Source organism: Centroberyx gerrardi, chromosome 16 (genome assembly GCF_048128805.1).
Source record: "Centroberyx gerrardi isolate f3 chromosome 16, fCenGer3.hap1.cur.20231027, whole genome shotgun sequence".
In the NCBI taxonomy this organism is placed as follows: Eukaryota; Metazoa; Chordata; class Actinopteri; order Beryciformes; family Berycidae; genus Centroberyx; species Centroberyx gerrardi.
In genome coordinates, this window is record NC_136012.1 from 12154365 (window position 1) to 12174498 (window position 20134).

The window sequence follows — 20134 nt, forward strand, 5'->3', positions numbered from 1 at the left end:
GGGATTCGGGGTTAACACTACATCACCTGTTTTTATCAGCAACACACCACTCGCCACTCCTCTGCCTTTTGCATTCTGGTTATTGAGTCAACACACATTCCCAACACATGCCTTGCATCACCGATGGGAAGCACAACAATATTTTCACTATGAAATAATTTCTCTAGTTGCTCCTCCTTTTGTTTCCTTCCAGCTTCCTCCCCTTGACCTAAATAGAGAAGGGCCGTATTAGGAGAGTTGGGACTTATTGTTGGTCTGTCTGAATCGGGGGGGAATCTCTCCAGTGAAGGGAAAGAGGACATGAAACCAAAAGTTCCAATCTTTTCTGCTGAAACCAACTTCTTTCTGTCAAACCAGTGGCCTCAGCAGTGGATGTCACATCCATTCTTCCTGAGTGTGTTAATATCTAATAACTACTGATAGTAAGGCACAAAGACATAGAAATGGAGGGAGGAAAAGTAGCCAAGATAATAAGAGCCAGGTTTGGGTTCTGCGTCTTTACTCCGGGCCTTCGCGATGAGCTCATGCCACTGATACTAATATCTCAATATAAATGTCATTACAGTATGAATGCCACACACCTACAGTGGAAAGCAATGCAATCATATTTGCCTGCATTTTTTCCGAGTGGTCACACATTTGATTTTCTGAGGAAAGTAGCTCAAACTGTAAATGTGTTAACCACTGATGCACACTCACACACACACACAACTTCTCATTTATAAACCAGCCCACTCATTTCATACTTGATGAGATTTTTAGTCTGTAAAACTTATAGACAATATTTGATTTAATTTTATTAAGTCAGGTGTTCATTACTGTGATAATTTTCCAGTTTTACATTTTACTTTATCGTCCTGATGGAGGCAGCGAGTGGAATGATTGTCAAAATGCAGAGAGTTCAACAATGAGGATTGATTCATGTATTTCATGTTGGGATCCTGTTTTCCTTATTATGGGGTTTTGCCGTCATCTAAACCCTGTTATCCAGTTCAGTTGTATCTTTGCTTGGTTGGTTTGTTCGTATGCTTTGTTTGTTTTGAGGTGAGATGATTTTATAAGCTGCTTTTTATCTCTGCTGCACAAATTTGTTCATCTTTTCTCTTGTTTCTGGGTTTTATCTTTATATTTTATAGCACTGTGCTTTATCAGTTCACTTGAGTATTTTGTCACTACTCAGCTCAGCTCCACTCAACTCACCTCAACTCACCTCAACTCACCTCAACTCAACTCAACTCAACTCAACTCAACTCAACTCAACTCAACTCAACTCAACTCAACAAAACTAAACTAAACTAAACTAAACTAAACTCAGCTCAACGTCTGTGAATAAAAACGAAAGTCTCACATCACACCCCAACATCACACATACTGTATGACACCACCTTTATTGTGTTAACTTTCCATCACAAATAAGTTAAAAATTAAAAATAAGGGCACAAGTATCCCAAATGTCATCAATAATCAGGTTAGATATAACAATAATTTTGGAGAACAAAATATATATATTTTTTGTGTTATATTTATATTTATATATATATATATTTTTATATAAATTTTTACTTGTCCCATTTGTGTGGATCATTATTCTTTATGGTATCAAAATAAATACAAAGTGCAAAGAGCACAGAAATAGAGAGAAGTGTACTTTGCAAATAAATAGGTTGCATGTCCATTACAGTACAAGTTTAAAGGAATAGTTCACCCAAAAATAAAAATTCAGTCATTATCTTCTCACCCCCATGCCGATGGAAAGTCGGGTGAAGTTTCTTAGTCCACAAAACAGTCCTGGAGCTTCACAGCAAAACAGCGTTGCAGCATTCTCCTAAACAACCGAAGTTGCTGGGGACCTGTCTTAAAACGTAAAAAAACAACCGAAAAAAAACATAAAATGGCTCCATATAGCTTGTCCGGCGTAATCCAAGTCTCCGGAAGCCCCGAGATCCCAAGTTGACTTGAAAAGACGTCATTTACACCCTTTTTTTAGCCGAAATCTTCACTGTAGCCGCAGAGCTCAAAGCCGCGTTCACGTTAGCGCACACCTCGTCTGAAGTGGGTGCACGAGCTCGAAGGCGCGTACATGCGCCGCTAGACGAGATCAACGAGAATCTAGAGGCGCATGTACGCGCCTTCGAGCTCGTGCACCCACAGTGAAGATTTCGGGGAAAAAAAAAGGGTGTAAATTTGTAAATTTTCGGTTGTTTTTTTTACGTTTTAAGACAGGTCCCCAGCAACTTTGGTTGTTTAGGAGAATGCTGCACCTTCACCCGACTTTCCATCGGCATGGGGGTGAGTAGATAATGACTGAATTTTCATTTTTGGGTGAATATTCCTTTAATGGTGAGAGAAGATTTAACTACAGGATCTAACATACTGCTCTTACAGTCCCATACATATTTTTCAAAATATACAGTTAGAATCTAAATGTCAAGTTGTAAAATTAGTAAAAAAAAAAAAAAAGGGGGAGGAGCAATGTGGGATGAGTGAGCGGCTCAGAGGGGCCTCGTTGCTTGCGGTTTTTGCAGTTTCAGTTTCCAGAGTGAGAAAATTCCCTTGGTCACAGGAAGGATGAGGTATATGTCGAAGAGATGGCTATATAAGACGACCCTCTACCCCTCACAGTGCATCTGTCACCACACAGGACCATTTCTTGCCTCAGCGCCAACTTAACCAGAGAAGAAACCAACAATGTGCAGCATCATTAAAGTGCTTCTGCTCCTGGCCGTCATGGTCTGCATCTCTACTGCCCAGCGTGAGTTTCTATCTATTTTCTTCATTTGTGTTACGACTGTAATGTGTGTTCATTAGACTCATGAGGTTCGTTTGGTTCAAAGACAAACAATAAGAGCGGAAGAATTCAAATCTACTTGTAATTTTTGCTCAATATTTTGATTTATGTTAGTAGCTGAATCGAATAGATTATGATGAAATGACATGACCTTTACCTGTCTCCCTCTCCAGGCCCTGAAATGGGACAGCGGTGTCTGTGTCGCCGGGTCAGGAACAACAGATTTGGCGCTGTGTCCGACATACAGGATGTCCAGATCTACCCGAAAAGCATCTTCTGTGACAAAGTGGAGATTGTGTAAGAACGGCTAAGATTTGCAGTCAAAATTTCCGAGTGTGCGGAGCTAATGTGATGTCATACCAAAATGAGGTGTCAGGTTTCAGTATACTCAGCTGATACAGACTTACCGCAGCTCAAATACAGCAGTAGACTCAGAGGGAACATGACATGACATTTACCTTGGATGCAAATAAAACTGATTTTATCTTTGCAGCTGCTTAAGGGGAAACTTTAAACAGCTTAGAGATAATACCAGTGCATGACATGTGAACTCTAAGTCATTCTTAACACCTCAGGCTCAGCTGCACTGACACCTTAGAGGCTAGCATGGCATTTTCATCAAATGTTTGTTTTGTTGAAATGTGGAGGTCATTTTTAGTGAAGAATGGACAAAAAACTGATTCTGAAATAGATCAATAATAGAAAACAGCTCTATAGCCTACATCACACAGCAATCTGGGTTAGTTATTAACTACATATACAAAACATATGTCACAATCTCTGACAATCACCTCAGTCTACCCGCATGCCTCATCTATCTGTCTGCTGATGTGTTATGTTGTGGTGAGATAAGGGCATTTCCTCTCCTAAGTCATTTCCCCTGAGCTCACCTCTGTTATCCATTTCCCACAGTGTCACCTTCAAGAATAATCTGCAGTACTGCCTGGACCCCAGGATGAAAAAGCTGCACAGCCTCCTGTCTGGCTTCTTGTGAGTACGCTTTATGGCACCATAAATATGCACATGATGCAGTCTCACATCACAAATAGGTTATCCGCCTTTCAATGAATCACCGTACTTGATAGAAACATCAATAATGAGTAACATAATGCTTTGCTCGGTGTTGTAAGGTGTTCTCATCGTATTTCCCTGTGTCATTATGGTATTTACAGAAAGAAAACGAGCCTTTCTCCCACAACCAGGCCGACTGAGTCCAGCTCCTCCACCCAGAGCAGCACTGACGCTGGTAACTGACTGACTGACTCCTCGGATCATCAAGAGACTCTGACAATCTCTGACTCCCAACAAAAGCACCTTCCACATCTATTGATGAATGTGACTGTATAAGATACTTGTTTCTATTTATGTACTTATTTTGTGTATTTATCAATACGTATGCACAAATAACTCTGTTGTCTTTTGTACATAGTTGATATTTTCATGTCAATGCCAATAAAGCTTTCATGTTTTTTTTAACCAGTTTTACTGTGTTTTGTGAATTTCAACTCTCTAAATTATATATATATATATATATATATTAAAAAAAAAAAAAAAAAATCAAGGAAGCACTGATTCATATGTTTTCTGTCCTGGGTCCAGTGTGTGACTCGTATCAACAGTGCTATCTTGTGGCTCAGCGGGGGCAATGCAAGACACAGATCAGATATGTTTCCACACAGGAAATATCGGCATGTTTGCTCTTCCACACACATACATACAAACATACATACATACATACATACATACATATATACATACATACATACATACATACCGGTACATACAGATACATCAGGAACTGCAAAGTTCAGAGGAGACACATCTTGTGATCTCTTGTAGGCTCACCATGTCCTCTGGTGCTTCCCATAACTTGTGTAAGGAGTCTTCTAGGGTTATGGGGTCAGTAATGCGCCAATGTGCATGGGGTTGCTGGGAAGTTCAATTGTATGCTTCACACATACAAAAGCATAAGCTGTTGTTCAGCAGTCAGTTAGTGCCAGCAATTTCAATTTCATGCTTACTCGAATTTCCCAGCAACTTTTGAACTAAGTCATCACCTGCCAAAAAGTACTCTGATTTCAAAATACATTTGCATTGCGAGCTTTCCTTGCTTTGCTTGCTCTGTTATTGGTGCCACGTGACGATCCTACAAGTTGTGACAGTTATTGCTTCCAGTTACGTAAAAGGCGCTATGCCCAAATATGCGGAGGCAGAGCTTTCACTTTTAGGATATCGGGTATCACTTCCGCCGGCCCCCCTCGAGGAGAGGTGAGCTGATCGCCGTTCATTCATTGGCGCGCTCTGTCTCAGCGCCTGTTTACTCTTCCCGTGTCCAAAAGTCATGGATGAAGCGACCGGTGAACAACCCTGTTTGTTTATTCAGCCATTGCACTGCAATAACGACTAGGTGCAACAGCGGAATAACTGCAGCAGGATAAGTTATTGACAGAGCGAGGTAAGTCTTCGACAGCATGTATGATGGTTTATGCAGACCGTGTTAACGACTTGGCATCAAACGGTAGGCCTATATTATGAAATATTATATATGCAAAAAATATCGAATACACCATCCACAAAACTGAGTTTAAAGTAGCCTATTCGGTAGTTTTTATACTTAAGTCGTCACCTGGAAAGCAATATATACAATACAATTTCAATACAATGATTTATTTCTTTATAAACGGTGTATAGCCTAAACATACAGATTCCTGCAGGCGTTATTTCAGCAGGCTTATTGTGTGACTTCGTTGTTCCTGTTTTTGCAAGTCACTGTATCTGGCTCGGCAGACTGCTGACGGTGACAATATCAGTAATAGCGTGTCAGCTGTCTGGAAAGGAGATTGCAAAATCCCACTGACCAGAATCCGTCAAATCTGAATTCCGCATTTTCAGCTTCATTTAACATCATTAATTTAATGTAGGATTATAATGGAAACGGATCAGGAGCTCAGGCTGCTTTGCAGATAACAAACACTGATAACAGAGGTAGACAGGTTCCCTATGACACAATACAGTAGCATAAATAAGGGTGGGCTTTCATAAACAATACTGAACTTATTGCAATACAAAGACTATCTAATAGACAGGTAGTGTGTTTCCTTAATTCCACAAGTTTCTATTTCTAGTGGATGAGCCTACTGTGTACTTTTGATATTTTGCTCTGCCATGTGTAGACATAGTAAGATGTAAGCCAGTATGTGAGCGTGACTCTGACGTAAATTATATTCTGACACTGCTGGTAACCAGACTCTCTGCTTCTATTTGAGGGGGAACAGTCCTGGGACAGCATGCACTGTGCTAAACAAACACAAATCTCTGATGCATGTTTGCCCTTAACAGTTTAACCTCTGACTTAACCCCACATTCGACCCAGTATTATATATTCTTCCCTCAGGCTGTGGTAGCAGGACTGACATCAATATGTGGTTGAACTATGCGCTATGCATCCATAAATAGGACCGGGTCTATGGGTCGGCCTGATGGCCCTCTAACACTATGTGATGTCATGTGCTGAAGTGTGCAGGTTTGGAGTCCGAAGCGAAGCAGAGCCGACCTCCACACTGTCACCTTCCAGAGTCTGCTGTGGTCCGGCCCTCTGATCTGACTGCAACATGTCGTCCAGACAGGGAGACATCCCAGGTAACATGAGAATTTTGATTCTTCTTCAACTTAATTGATGGTGATGAGGATGTTGATGATGAGGAGGAAGAGGAGGATGCTGCTGATGATAAGGAAGAGGGGGTTGAGGATGATGTGGAGGAAGAAGAAGAGAAGGTTAATGAAGATGTGGATGATGATGAGGAGGATGATATTGATGATAATGAGGATGGTGTGCAGGATGATGATGATGAGGTTGATATTGATGATAAGCAGGAAGATGAAAGTGAAGATGCTGATTGGGGGTCAGGGATGGTGGGAGTGGTGTTCATTGGAAACAGAAAAAAATATATAACTAAATTAAAAAAAACAAACATCCCAAGTGGGGAAGGCGACAGCAGCATAGACCGTATCCGGTATTTGTTCAATGCATGGTGCTCTTTTTTTTATCTTTAAACTTCCTGACATATTTAGATATGGTGGGTTGATAAGAGCTTTGTAACCTTGTAAAATATGCATGCATACAGAGGAATCACAAACATTTTTCCCATGTGCAAAATAAAACACAGTTCTAACATTTCTTCATTACTTCCATTCCTCAGCGCTGGAGTCTAGCACGTCGTCAGGACTCTTCAGTAGCTTGTCGTCTCCCATTGGAATAACTCGACGCGCCTTCAGCTATGACGAGCACCTGGATGCCCCCATGAACTCACCCCCCTCAGACATGAATGTCAATATCTTATGGAAGGACCCTGTCATCCCACAGCGGAGGTTCAAGACCATTGCAGAGGTGCTGCCCCGTTTGTTTGCACTGCCTGACCCAAATTGTTTTGTGGAAATGAATGGTCTCTTGAACAAAATGTTGTTTGTATTAGTTTGTGTGAACTTGTTCTTGAAGGTTAGGTGCATGACTTTGCTACAGTGCAAGACGATCGTTTGATTTACTTTCCTTTCTGTTACGCAACTGGTTTATAAGTTACTCCTAACAGTATGAACCTGTGTGACCAGGAAGAGGAGAGTGGTGGGAAGTTACTGACTTTTGAGACAACGGCGGCAGCCAAGTCCTCTGTCCCAGTGGTCAAAGCCAAAGCCACCTCTCTAATGAGCTCGCTCATGATTAGTAAGTCAACAAAGCAAACACACCTCCTACTGAGAGTACTAACAGCAACTTTATTTAAATACATTTCAATTTATTTTCAGATCAATACATATTTGTATGTTCTAATCAGAAGTTGGAAAACAGAAGAAATACAAGATACAAATAGAGTTGCAGATGTACTATAATTTGTTTCTACATGTTGCAGTATTATGCAAGCTGCCTAGTAGCTGCTCACCAATGCTTGTCCAAATGGTTGCCGACTTACGTAATAGTAAGCATAAGAATAAACAGACTGTGCAGTGTCAGTGTGTTAGAATGGAGCGCAGCACATTAAAACAGTGGCTAATTTTATCTCCACTGCTAACACATAGAGCAGACCCAGGAGAACCTCCAGAAGTTCGAGCACCAGGCAGGGCTGACAGACGCTGGGTACTGTCCCCACAAGGGCCTCACCGCTGAGGACACCCGCTTTCACCGCCTGCCTGATGGCACACTGCCAGTGAGTATGAGAAGATGTAAGAGTAAAGTACAAAGTTCCTTATTAACTCCAGTGTTAACTTCAGGGCCAGACTTAACCTATTCGATTCCATGGGATCTCAGAAAATAAGGTTTGGAAATGTCACATGTAAAGACGGGACGGGAAAGAGGACAATAGAGCTTTAACCTACTGCAAACATGTTTTCGTTGTCAAGTAGTGGAGTACAGAGGGATTCCATAAACTTTGAAATAAGAAAATGTCTGTCACACATCAAACAATAAGTTAGGCACACAGAAATATGAAATGCAGTGTTAAGTGCATTAAGTTAGAAGAATTAAGTATGAATTAATTAATTAATTAAGGTCAGCAAAGACTTTTTTTTTTTTGGCTGTGTGTGTGTAGGTGCATCTGTGCATGCATGCATACAGTTCCTGCATATGTGTGTACATGGACTTAAAGGTTGCGTTGTCTGTGTGTATTTGCCCATCTTCCCTGCCCACTGTCCCACCCCCTCAGAAGCCAATGAGGCTGTGTGTATATTGCACCTGCTGTCCACTGACCTCTGTCATAAGGCCAACTAGCTGCCACAATGTTGTGATCTTGAATACACAAAATCAAAAGGACGTCTTGGGTTAGGGTTAACAAAAAGCATAAACTTGTGATAATATTGTGGTTTCTATGTAATTGATAGTTATATGCAGATATGATTCTGGGAAATAAGTTATTTTAATAGTCTGTTAAATAAGACACATTCTGTTTATCATTAGAACATTTTCTGATAGGTTTTCTATATGTGTCTTTCTTTGATTTAATGATTTATTGTACATGAGACCTACACAGCCTTGACCCTAAGATAAACTCTTGGCACAGGCAAAAAGAGCTTGAGCTTGAGTGTTGCTCCCAACGAAGGTCCCGCGGAGCATGCTGATATTTTGAATATAGTTTGGAATACAAATTAGTAAGGGCGAGATGCATCTAAATAAATGAATGTGGTCGGCAGATGCAAGCTATATATCAGGCCCATAGGCACCGATTTGGTTTCAAAGTACTTCGGTTGTTGATAACTATTGCTGTTGCCTATTGGGTGACACTGTAATATCCGTAAATATTCTTGGTAAACAAATTACGTAATCGGCCCGGTGTTGGTTCTAGATTCGAGCTTTCTTTCTGCAGTGTTGCCAGGCAACGCCCTCAAATGAGACGAGCCCCCTTGTTTTCCCAAAACGACCAATCACTGAGCTTCTAACAAAGGGGAAATTTTTGAGGCCCACAGCAGTTTGTACTGCTTGTGTTTTTGTGAAATATTCGCCTCTTAAACTTGTTAAACCAACAAAATATGGATAGAATGAAGAAGTCGATCGGACTGGGAAGTCGAAGAAATCAAATCATAAAAAGGTATGTCATCAAGCCAGTGTATTTAATCGTAAATACCGTGTCCTTTTGTAAAGAACCAGGCCAGACCGGAACGCTAACGTTAGCAATAGCTAGCTACCATGTTTGGCTCGCTAGCGTAGTTAGCATTGTAGCGTTAGCTGGGCCACCTAAGTGCAAAAACTAACATACTTGTTTATAATCAACATTAATGTCGACTATCGTTAACGGTATATAACGTTAATCATTATAACTGACTAGCCTATAGTTGAGTTAGAAGTCATAAGATACGTTACTGGCGTTAGCTAACTTAGTTCAATGGTTCATAATATGTAGCAGTTAACACTTAGCGCTAGCTCACGTAACGTTAACCTAGATGGTTGGAGTATCATCAGCTAACATTAACGTTAACTTAGTTGACATTGTCTAACGTGAATGAAAGGGAGATGACTTCCACGTCTGTGGAATATTGCTGTTTTCGACATTATCCAGCAAACAAGCTAATGTTTGTGTTCGCTTTGTCCGGCGAATGAAAGTGAGGTTGAAGTGTGGGTTTTTCTCATGGAGAAGAGAGTAACTCACCTCTGTCTCCACTGCCCCATCCCCTCAGGTTATTTATAAATGACAGTAAACAGTGGTTTATAGTCCTAATTTGGGTAAGGCGGGCGTAGGTCCAACAGGGTTTGAGCAATGCAAAGAGGACATCTATCTAGATACCCAATTAATAATGCACAGGGGATAAAGGCCATGGGGGCGCTCCCTGTTGTCCATTTGCATGATGACCACTGCACTGAGCAGAATGCAGGATCAAGTACATCAGGTGGAGATGAGTTTGGATGGGCGTTCAAGATATGGATGGGAATATGCCCACAATGAATGGAGACTGAACATGGCAAAAATCATTCCAGAGGTTATTATGAAGGCAAGTAGCCTATAGACATTCTTTTGTTAGAACTATTATTGATTTCTCTTTGCACATTCTTTCTCAACAAGGTCGTTTTCATATTAGAGGAACAGTAGTTGAATCTTGTCTAGTCCAAGATGATGCAAAATAGAGCAGGCTATAATCACTTAGATTTGTGGTTTTGCAGCTCTTGTATAGCTAGATCCATCTGGTTTCAGGGTGGGTTCCTTGCAGCTTTCATTCATTGCAGTAGTGGTCTTTGAATGATAGAACTGCTTGGCTTAGTACTTTGCTTAATGTAATACCAGCTTATTTTGACATAATGTGGCTGATTGTCATATCAAGCTAAGAGATGGCTTTCAGAGCAGAGGAGTGATCCAGAGAGACACAAGCCTTGGCCTCGGTCCACTGGGTTTTGTTTGTCCTGGTGGTCAGCCAGACGGTCTCTCTCTCTCTCCCTCTCTCTCTCGCCCTTGCCCTCTCTCACCCTCTCTCTGCCCTCTCTCTCCTTCTCTCTACCCACCCACACCACATGGTCAAGGGTGATAGGTTCCAAAGACCTGTGACGCACTTGCTTGCTTTTTTTATTTACACATGCAGAAAAACACTGCTGGCCTTTGCTTTGTGTATTTAGGGGCTGTTTTCTCTTTTAGTAAGATCAATGCTGTCTCTCACATGTCTGTCACAACCATGTGCTTTTTGTGTTTATGTCAAGGAAACAAGGAATTAACATGTAAACAAGGAATTAACATGTAACACCCCCCCCCCCCCCCCCCCCCCGACCCTTTTTCATGGAATGCAGGGTGCATCTTCATTGGCAATGGGGGATTGCTTGATTGTTTGACCTTTTTCTCCCTCTCTTTTTGTCTGTGCAGAAGTTGAGAATGCCAAGCGGGGACTTCAAGGAGGACAGGCTTACGACATCAGCTCAATCCACCCCCAGTGGCACCCCTTCCGTCACCCCCTGCGTCACCCCCTCTGTCACCCCCAGTGTCACCCCCTGCGTTAGCCCCCACGCATCACCTTCAGTCAGTCGCAGGTGAGCATCACATGCTACTGTAAAGTTGAATGTCTGACCTCCCTGCAGGTTTTGACCACTCCATATCAAAAATAAACTACTGCCTCTCCAATGCACAATTATGAACCAGCTGAATTTAGACTAATCCGTGGATGCAATTACATTTCAATCATTTAGTCCTTTCGATGCGACTTGTATCATGCAATCACACAAAAACAACTTGTTTTGCAGTCAGAACTTCAAAAGCACACATGGAAGTGGTCAGGCGTGCATTGTGATCAGTGCTACATAGTCTGGATGCAATCCAGCAACAATGTGCATACAAGAAACAGGGGGGGGGGGGGGGGGATGTAATGCAATTATAAATATAGGTAAGGGCAGCCATAATGTATAACCCCCATTTTCAGGCCAAGTGTGGACATACAGCAATGTGATTTCAGAAAATACATAGCATTGCATAACATTCTGCATGACCCATGGTAGCTGCCACATAGCATGTCTTTCTTGTGTTTGCTGGTATGTTTATGTCATGCTCATGCCTGGCTGGAATACAGGAGCTGGTTCAGCCCGAGTCCTGCGCACTTTCTTGCCACTCCGGAGCTCAGCAGTCCCAACCCCAACATAGACATGGGAGGAAACGAAGGAGGAGGAGGAGACAGGTGGAGCTTCTTTGGAACCCGGTCTGTGGTGCAGAAGTCCCCCACTGACCCTGGCTCTGAAACCAGCACAGGTAAGAGCTCTATAGTAGACCCTGAATCTGCATTTTGAATGTGACTTTGTAGTATTATCATGCTGCTAATGCACATTACATGGCTCAGATTGTCGTAGCTCTGGGTTTAGCCCACTCAGATTGTGGTGAGGTCCCAGTATTTCTTTTTGAATATGATTCACTGGTTTCACAGCCACTGATGAGCCCTGGTATGCAAGTGAATAGCTCTTGATTTCAGTGAGGATTCTCCACTAACAGGCTAGGACTAAGCTGAAATAATGAGAGTGAAGCCATCCCTGATAACAACTAGATTCAGGTCACTTAACACCACCACCTGCTTCTCTCCTCCCCCCACTGCAGGCTTCACGCTGCAGTCCTACTTCGGCCTGCAGAAGTCCAGCACCATGGAGGGCATCAAGACCCAGGTCAACCTCAAGGTGGAGGACCCTGCCAACTTCATGCCCCCCAAGATCGAGATCTCGGGCATCGAGGCCAAGCGGGCGCCCCCACGGCCACACAAACTCAAACCTCGGGACATGAATGTCCTGACACCTTCGGGCTTCTGATGCCGCCCCAGCCCTGAAGTTACCCCTCTATACCCCATCCTCACTCGTTTCCGCCTGCCTGACATCTGGTAGCTCATTTGCTCTCCTGCCCTCCTCCGTCTCCTCTGCCTCCCAGCAGCCTCCCCAAGACAGAGAAGACGGAGGACCAACAGAGCATTAGTTCTTCTAGCCCCTGGACACGCCACTACACCATGTTACTCTTGCCAGCGGACCCACCCAGACAGATTGCAGTCTTGTTATTCCCCACTGCCCATCTCTCCCAACCCATCGGTCCAAATAAAGCACCAAATGGAGCATTTTCATATGTCATCCCTGAAGATGATCCTGTTTTGTCTGTATTATTGTTATTGTTTTGTTTCGTCATGTAATGGGTTCTCTGGCACGTAATGCCTTGCTGTCCCTGTTCCATTGTCAGTGATGGCATGAGATTGAAGTTGTTTTAATATCTCATTGGTCCCCTGCTTAAATTGGGTATCAGTAATCTTTTCAGAATTATCTCCCTCATATTAAAACTGACCAGCCATTTCAATTGATAATGCTCTGCAGCTTCAGTTATGATTTTATGTAGCCTCCCAGATGTATAGTTGTATAGTGCTTTTCTTTGTTGGCGTGCAGAGTGCAGTGTGGTATGACTGATATTGTGCCTAAGCTTGCAACGTGTTTGCTTTTGGCATTTTTGCCACTTCAACTTCTGTTTTTTTTTTTTATTATTATTTTGAAGAGCATCTTATTTTACTTGATATTGACAGAAAATTGAGTGGTAACTTTAAGTGATTTTTTTTGTATTATTTCATCAGTATTTCATATTGCTCTGCTTTAAATCAACATTGTTCATTCTAAACAGTAGCTAGTATGTTAAGTTTATTATATTTCCACAATAATGTTTGAAGATTATATACTATAAAATACAAAGCATTGAAGTGGTCATTTTGAATTTTGCATTTTTATATACTGCATTTCAAGAATCCATGCTGTTTTGTTTTGCGAAATGTTGATGAATTCCATTAATTAATTGCACAAGGGAGTTTGTCTCCCACTACCATCTGTAAATAAATCTGACACTAACAAGCGAAAGTGGTTTTCTGGTTCATTTCTTTTTGGAAACGGTGTTCTCATGTGTTGCTTAGAGTATCTCAGCAGAAACGGTGAGTGTTTACATGTACACCACTCTTCCTGTATCGTTCAGAGTATACACATTTGTTTTTCTTCAAGTTACTGCATGTAAACATGTTTGCAAAAAAAAATAGATAAGCTCTTCTACTGTACTTTAGTAACACAAATAAGATACTCAGAATAGCTTGGATAATCAGGTATGAATGTCTGTCCCTTTTACTGTTGGTTTTTAGACTGCTTGAGTGAAATTGTACCCCTGTGGTGGTGAGAAAATGGAAGATATTTGGGGACAGGCCAACTCCAACTACACACATTTGGCCACAAGATGGCAGAGTAAGCTCAATAAGCAGCTGCAGGGAGGCTAAGGCAAAATAACAAATCTGTATTTATCAGTTTGTTTTTTCTTAAGTGAACAGGGTGGCAAATAATCAGGAAATTAATAAAGGACAGAGGTGGGAAGAATCAGGAGGAGTGCATTAGTGTGACAAGTCATCTGCTATGTACACATTTATTTATTTAGTGCTGCCTCGCTGTTATCGGAGTGGTCTCACATCCTACTTTTATAACCCTTAACTAGATTGTCAACAATACCCTGTGATAGCCGAATATTAACTACCCAACCTTCTTTCTCCCTATCAGAGCACACATCCAGTCCATTAGACAATAAGGCTGTTGATGGACCCAGCAGTGTTAAAGGGAAACACCCTGGTTTTAAGAGCAGAGTCCTTCCCCTTAGGCCCAGACATGAGCTAGGAAGAGTTTACAGCCTTGTTAAAGCTCTGAGCCGTTATTGTCAGCTGCTCAGTTTAGTGTGTGAGAGACAGCAATGGTGTGTGTGTGTGTGTGTGTGTGTGTGTCGTCGTATGTACATGCACGTGTATATGCATGTGGTGTGGTAGATTTACCACAGGGTGTGCCTGTTGGTTTCACTGTGTTACCAAAAGAATGTGGATACATCGGGGATCTCTCAGTACCATTTCAGGGATCAGTTACATCAAAGTCAGTCAGAAGGGTGACAATAGTTCTCCTCTAGTTCTAGGTCCTGTGGTTTTTACAGTATGGCCTCCACTTGAGGCAAAGCATTGCTCTCTTTCCCATCACCTTTCACCTTTGACCTTCTTTCCATTTGAAAATCAGCCAGTGCATTTCTACTTCAAGGCAGGCTTAATTACAGGTTGTCCGCGTCCACGTCTGGTTTTCAGGTGGTGCTAGAAGACTGAAGGGAAACATCAAATGAGACAGGCAAGTGTGGACAGAGGGCTGTCCGTCCAAAGGTGGAGGTGGGCTGAGCCATTAGTGGGAAATAAAGGAACGGACAGACAGAAGAAAGATGAAAGGGAGAGTGAAGAGAGGATGAAGAGCGTGCAGCTGGGGAGAGAGGAATGTAGTGTTAGAGGGTTTGGAGGTAAAAGAGTTCGGTGTGTGTGTGTACATTTAAACCCTCCGACCCAACTATCACACGCACACACACACACACACACACACACACACACACACACACACACACACACACACACACACGTACACAACCAATGAAGTGAAAGCTTTTCATGCAAGAAATGTTGGGGAAATTCAGTCAGTGGTGAGATTCCTGTGAGGAGGAGGAGGAGGAGGAAGCAACACGGCAGAAAAAGAAAGGGGTAAAGTTGACTGTGTCTGTTCCGCTAAACCAGCTACGCACGGCAATAAAACAAAGACCAAAAACAGTTAAGAGAGGGTGGGGGTGACAGTTACAAGAGGGTGGGGAAGTCTGGGAGGGTGGGAGAGAGAGAGAGAGAGAGAGAGAGAGAGGAAGGGAAGCAGAGAAATAGAGAAATAGAGAGCAAAGGGTGGAGTCCCCCAGCAGTCATGACATAATACAGATGCCTCTCTCTCTGGATCCGACATGACGCGGTTGCCCCCCACCTCCCATATCCCATTTCACACAGGACATTTAGCTCATTCACAGATGTGTGATGGCAAGCGCCACCCGGGCCTCACAACCAGAGGGACCCTCACCAAAACAAAGACTCAGGTCTCGCCCTCAGTCTGACACGTCGCGCTCACACATCTATAGTTTGAAATACTGGTCTAACCAAATTCCTTCCTTAGCAACCTCAGCACAACAACTTCCAGTCACCAGCCCATGACTGTTAAAACCAAATTCCTCACACCCATATGTTGTAGTTTATAACCAGACTCGCCAGTCCAACCAAACTCCCATGGTGAGGGCGTATAAATAGGGAGAGGTACCAGTTTCCAAGAAACGATACCAACAGTGGTGTGTTTTTAGAGTAGCTTTATCCCATGAGCCATGTTCATGTTTACTGGTAATATGTCTGGCCAAACACTGTGAGAGTCTAAATGTTGTGTATAAAAATCATCTTTGAGGGGATGATTGTGTGATCTTCCATCTTATACATGTAGATGTGGTGAGGATACTTCATGTCAGGGAGAACATGCCAGCAAATCCTCGAATCAGGCAATCATCCTGAGTGTATCCGCTCACTTAGAGGGAGTTTGTAATAAACAGATAGCAGGCAGCTGATATCTGGCCTACATAGAACAAATACCCAAGTATCTAAGTGGCAATAAACACTTTTAAAGGCTCCTGTGACGCAAGGCTCGCATCTGCATGGTGTTTTCCATACAGACTGTACGTGTCATTTCCCAGACCCTGAGGTTGCATATTGTTTCAGCAAGTGGAACATCAATGACTGACACCTAGAAAATAAATAATTACAAAATAAGAATTATTCATTGCTCTTAAGTTACACTAAAGATAATGCAATAATTCTTCAGCTGCCATGGTAAGAACATGAAGACTCCATACAGAGGTACAATAATATCTACTAGAGTCAGACAAGACTTTTCTCTGATGGCTGCCAAGTAATATTGAAGATATATCCCTTATGAAAACCACACAGTTTGTTTGTGCAACAAGCATCGCCATGGAGATGACTAATGTGCTGTTGGTCAGGGGTAATCAAGTCATACACACGATGACAAGGACAGCCGGTGACACAGCTCATGGGGGATTTGGAGGGGGTCCCTTCTGACGTCTGCTGCTGGGTGGGTGCGGCGCGTCTGAGAGTACGCGCTACGCCATCTGACTCCAGAGCCACATCTGGGGCTGATTCACCGTGAGTTGGCCCGGAGGTGACCCCGCCGTGCCGAGAGGAGGGGAGCTGAGGGGAGCTGAGGGGAGCTGAGGGGAGTCGATCCAGGCCCAGAGACTCTGACATACAGCCTCTGTCAAACCAAACATCAGTCAAGCCCTCTACCTGGGGGTAGGGTTACTGTGTTAGGGCTATTTGACCATAGATGTAGGTCAAACGCAAATCACACCGGTGAGCTTATGTTACGTAATAATGGACCGCTGTAGCTGATAAATTGTGAGGGTCTCGAACTGCGTTACAACATCTCTATCTCCCTGGGGAATCCCTTTAGAAAATGAGTGTATATTTGTGTGGCTGTGTGTGTGTGTGTCGTGTGTGTGTGTGTGTGTGTGTGTGTGTGTGTGTGTGTACGTGCTTACAAGTGGTTGAACAGTATGCGCATTTGTTTATGTGTGGGTGTTTGTGTGTGCATATGCATATGTAAAAGTCCTCATTTTACCTACCTAACACAACACAGTTTCCAGCCTCCTGCCAAGAAGCTGTGTGTCTCTGTGGTGTTCATCAGGAATTCTGCTGCCATCCCCCACCGAGAGAGCGAGAGAGAAGCAGAGTCTGCTGGGCCCTCCTCTGCAGACCCCCAGGCCCTAACATGAAGCAGATGTGGGAAGGGGAGAGCCCCTACAATACGGTCTGAGCGGTCAGCTGGGGGTATTTGACTTTCTAGAGCCACATCCGGGACCGGAGGGATGGTTGACGCACTCAGAGCTCGCACTGCCGGTGTGTAAACCTTAAAGAACACAGAGCTTTCAACACCGCCACATACTGTGTGCATAGTATTGTGACGTGTGTGAGATGATTCATGTCTTGGAGGTGCTGTTATAAGACATATAATACCCAAGGCACGTATTATATCTAATTGACCAAAGTAAATAATATCTAATTATCTAAATCATAGCGTGCTGGTTGCAACTCTACCTCATGGCATCTAGCCAAAGGGTGCAGTCTGTCTCCATCACCAGCTATCTCCCACAACTGACTATTTATCATTAAGACAGACCTACGGGTTATCATTATTATTAGTAATGTTTGCACAAACTGTGAATTAGGTTCAGAGTTCACTTTTGAAGCCATATTCAGTCTTATGAACCCACACACACGCACAAACTGTTGCCAGTGCCCTTTAGCCAAGTAGATTTTGTGAAGAATCTACTGTATATATTTGTATTTATATTTGTAATATAATAATAATGATCAAGTTTATTTGTATAGCACTTATCAAAAACAGAGTTACAAAGTGCTTCACATAAAAAGCAAAAGTGAAATCACATGATAAAATGAAGCTTGACATAAAATTAAATGAAAGTGCAAAAAAAAATAAACCAATACGGGAATAAAACACAATTAAGAAAACTAAAAGGCCTTTGGAAAGAAGAACGTTTTATTTTTAAAAGAAGATATTGATTTAGCAAGTCTGAGCTTCTCAAGCAGGTCATATAATGTAAAGTTCACCTGACAGGTTGTGTGGCTGTCATTGCTGACAGGACTTAGGTGGAGTATGGTATTGCACGTCACATTCTGCATTTTAAGCATTTACCTGATTCTCTTTCTGTAACAGCAGAATAAGATGAATCGCCAGCATTACAAGCAAGCAAAAGTAAAACCCAAAACCACCCAAACAACAGAAGTGAAAGTTAAAAGGCTTAAAAGCTAAAAGCGATGATGAATTGAAAGGTTGAAACACGCTGACATTCCTGGTCTGATAAGCCGTGGCGAAACCTCGATATGTGCCCATCATTTCATATCACCGTAGTGATTAAGGAACCTTTGATCTCTGGGGTGGATCTCATCGGATAACAAGGCATGGTGAACACATCATGAAGCTTATTAATCCGCTAATCCAGAGGAGGAATGCAAATCTCTGGCTTCTGTCACTGGCTCTCCCTCACGCACATCCACAGCACACACACAGACACGTCAGCACACAAATACACACAAGGAAGCATGCACACACAAAAAAATATAGACACTGAATGGACAAAAGACTACAGGGACACTGAATCATTTCATAAAGTACACTGGTGAGGTGAATCCAGGTAAAAGCCATTATCCCTTATTGATTACACTTATTAAATCTATACCAATCACAAAGGAAGAGAGGGAGATAAAGAGCAGCAGATGAGTTCTCAACCTTTTTCATATCAAGGACCCTAGTTTAGTCCACATTAGAGCCACAGACCCCCATTTGATGAGATTCTCTCATCTCTCGAACCCAAATCTGAGAATATTTTTATATGATTTTGTCCAGAATTCCATGACTATCTGTATTGCAGGTAGAGATAACAGTGAAACTATGATCACAACAGTCATTCTTCTACATTCTTTAAGTGTGTTAACGTCTTCTAAATGAAATAATGGTGAAGTTTAACAATTCATCAATTTTGCTGGGGACCCCCTGGAACCCCCTCATGGACCCCTGGTGGGCCCCGGACCCCGCGTTGAGAACCACTGAGTTAGAGAAGCAGTGTTAAGCTTTGAGACAAGTGAGATTGTGCAAAAGGGGCTGCGACTCAATATCAGGAAGATCATTTTTTGTACATTCAGTGTATAAAAACACACAAATACACAGGAATATGTATGCACAAACACATACACACACATAAAATCAATCTCTCTCTCATACTTCTTGTGCAAAAATTCAGCTGTGGCCAAATGGCTTGAACTTGGTGGCGGCGTGGAGCGTTTCCTTTGAGCAGTGACTGAAGGCATGCGGGCTTGGTGATCGGCTCCTTGATTCCCCAGGACAGACAGTTGGCCGATGGAGCGCGGAACATTTCAAAGCGGAGACGGGGATTACGCTTTGTTTTACACTTTTAATGGGCCACTTGTAAAATGAACAATCCCTGTTCTCCTCCGACGCGAGCAGATATCGGCCGGTGTGGGTTTGGACACAGAGGGGAGAGGCGTGTGACTTGGCTAGACACACACACATTCCTCAAGCAGCGATGTGGACAGTGAGTGGATATGATGTGGTCAGACAGAACACACTAGCACCCGTTACACTATCCTCCACTTCCTATTTTCTGCCTTTTTTTTTTGGTCTTTTTTCTATGGCTTTCTCCCCACGCACTCGCCCCCACTCTCATTACCTGCCTCTCTTTCCATCAACCCAACATCTCGCTCCCTATCTCTGTCTGTTTCTCTCTCTTTCTGTCTCTTCCTAACATCTTTCATCTGTTTTTGAATATGCCAATTGACCTTGTACCATCAAAACAGTTCATACAAGAACTTTACTACTTCAGTGTCAGTCTTACATAACTGCACACGTTTATATGTGCAATAGTCTGAGTGATAAGGTTGTAAACTTGCGGTAAGTGAATGACTTCAGTGGAATCC

The 20134-nt window shown here is 42.6% G+C and overlaps 2 protein-coding genes across 2 annotated transcripts; both read left to right on the plus strand.

Moving 5' to 3' along the window:
* Positions 1 to 2629: 2629 nt before the first annotated feature.
* Positions 2630 to 4248, plus strand: LOC139915371 (interleukin-8-like). The gene is made up of 4 exons (XM_078289263.1): positions 2630 to 2752; positions 2962 to 3085; positions 3701 to 3778; positions 3961 to 4248. Exons 1-4 carry the CDS (start codon positions 2689 to 2691, stop codon positions 4040 to 4042), a joined length of 348 nt encoding a protein of 115 aa, XP_078145389.1. The 5' UTR covers positions 2630 to 2688; the 3' UTR covers positions 4043 to 4248.
* An 884-nt stretch (positions 4249 to 5132) lies between these two features.
* On the plus strand, positions 5133 to 13604 carry LOC139919860 (putative monooxygenase p33MONOX). The gene is made up of 8 exons (XM_071909721.1): positions 5133 to 5243; positions 6305 to 6427; positions 6988 to 7175; positions 7394 to 7505; positions 7856 to 7983; positions 11113 to 11276; positions 11810 to 11985; positions 12325 to 13604. The coding sequence occupies exons 2-8, from the start codon at positions 6400 to 6402 to the stop codon at positions 12528 to 12530; spliced, it is 1002 nt and encodes a 333-aa protein (XP_071765822.1). The 5' UTR covers positions 5133 to 5243; positions 6305 to 6399; the 3' UTR covers positions 12531 to 13604.
* The last annotated feature ends 6530 nt before the right edge of the window (positions 13605 to 20134 follow it).

Bases quoted from the DNA above. Each gene is read 5' to 3' on its own strand.
- LOC139915371 (XM_078289263.1), top strand. From the start codon at position 2,689: ATGTGCAGCATCATTAAAGTGCTTCTGCTCCTGGCCGTCATGGTCTGC. The intron at 2,753-2,961 runs GTGAGTTTCTAT...CTCCCTCTCCAG, and splicing joins CTGCATCTCTACTGCCCAGC to GCCCTGAAATGGGACAGCGG. The intron at 3,086-3,700 runs GTAAGAACGGCT...CATTTCCCACAG, and splicing joins TGTGACAAAGTGGAGATTGT to TGTCACCTTCAAGAATAATC.
- LOC139919860 (XM_071909721.1), top strand. From the start codon at position 6,400: ATGTCGTCCAGACAGGGAGACATCCCAG. The intron at 7,176-7,393 runs GTGCTGCCCCGT...CTGTGTGACCAG, and splicing joins GGTTCAAGACCATTGCAGAG to GAAGAGGAGAGTGGTGGGAA. The intron at 7,984-11,112 runs GTGAGTATGAGA...TTGTCTGTGCAG, and splicing joins TGCCTGATGGCACACTGCCA to AAGTTGAGAATGCCAAGCGG.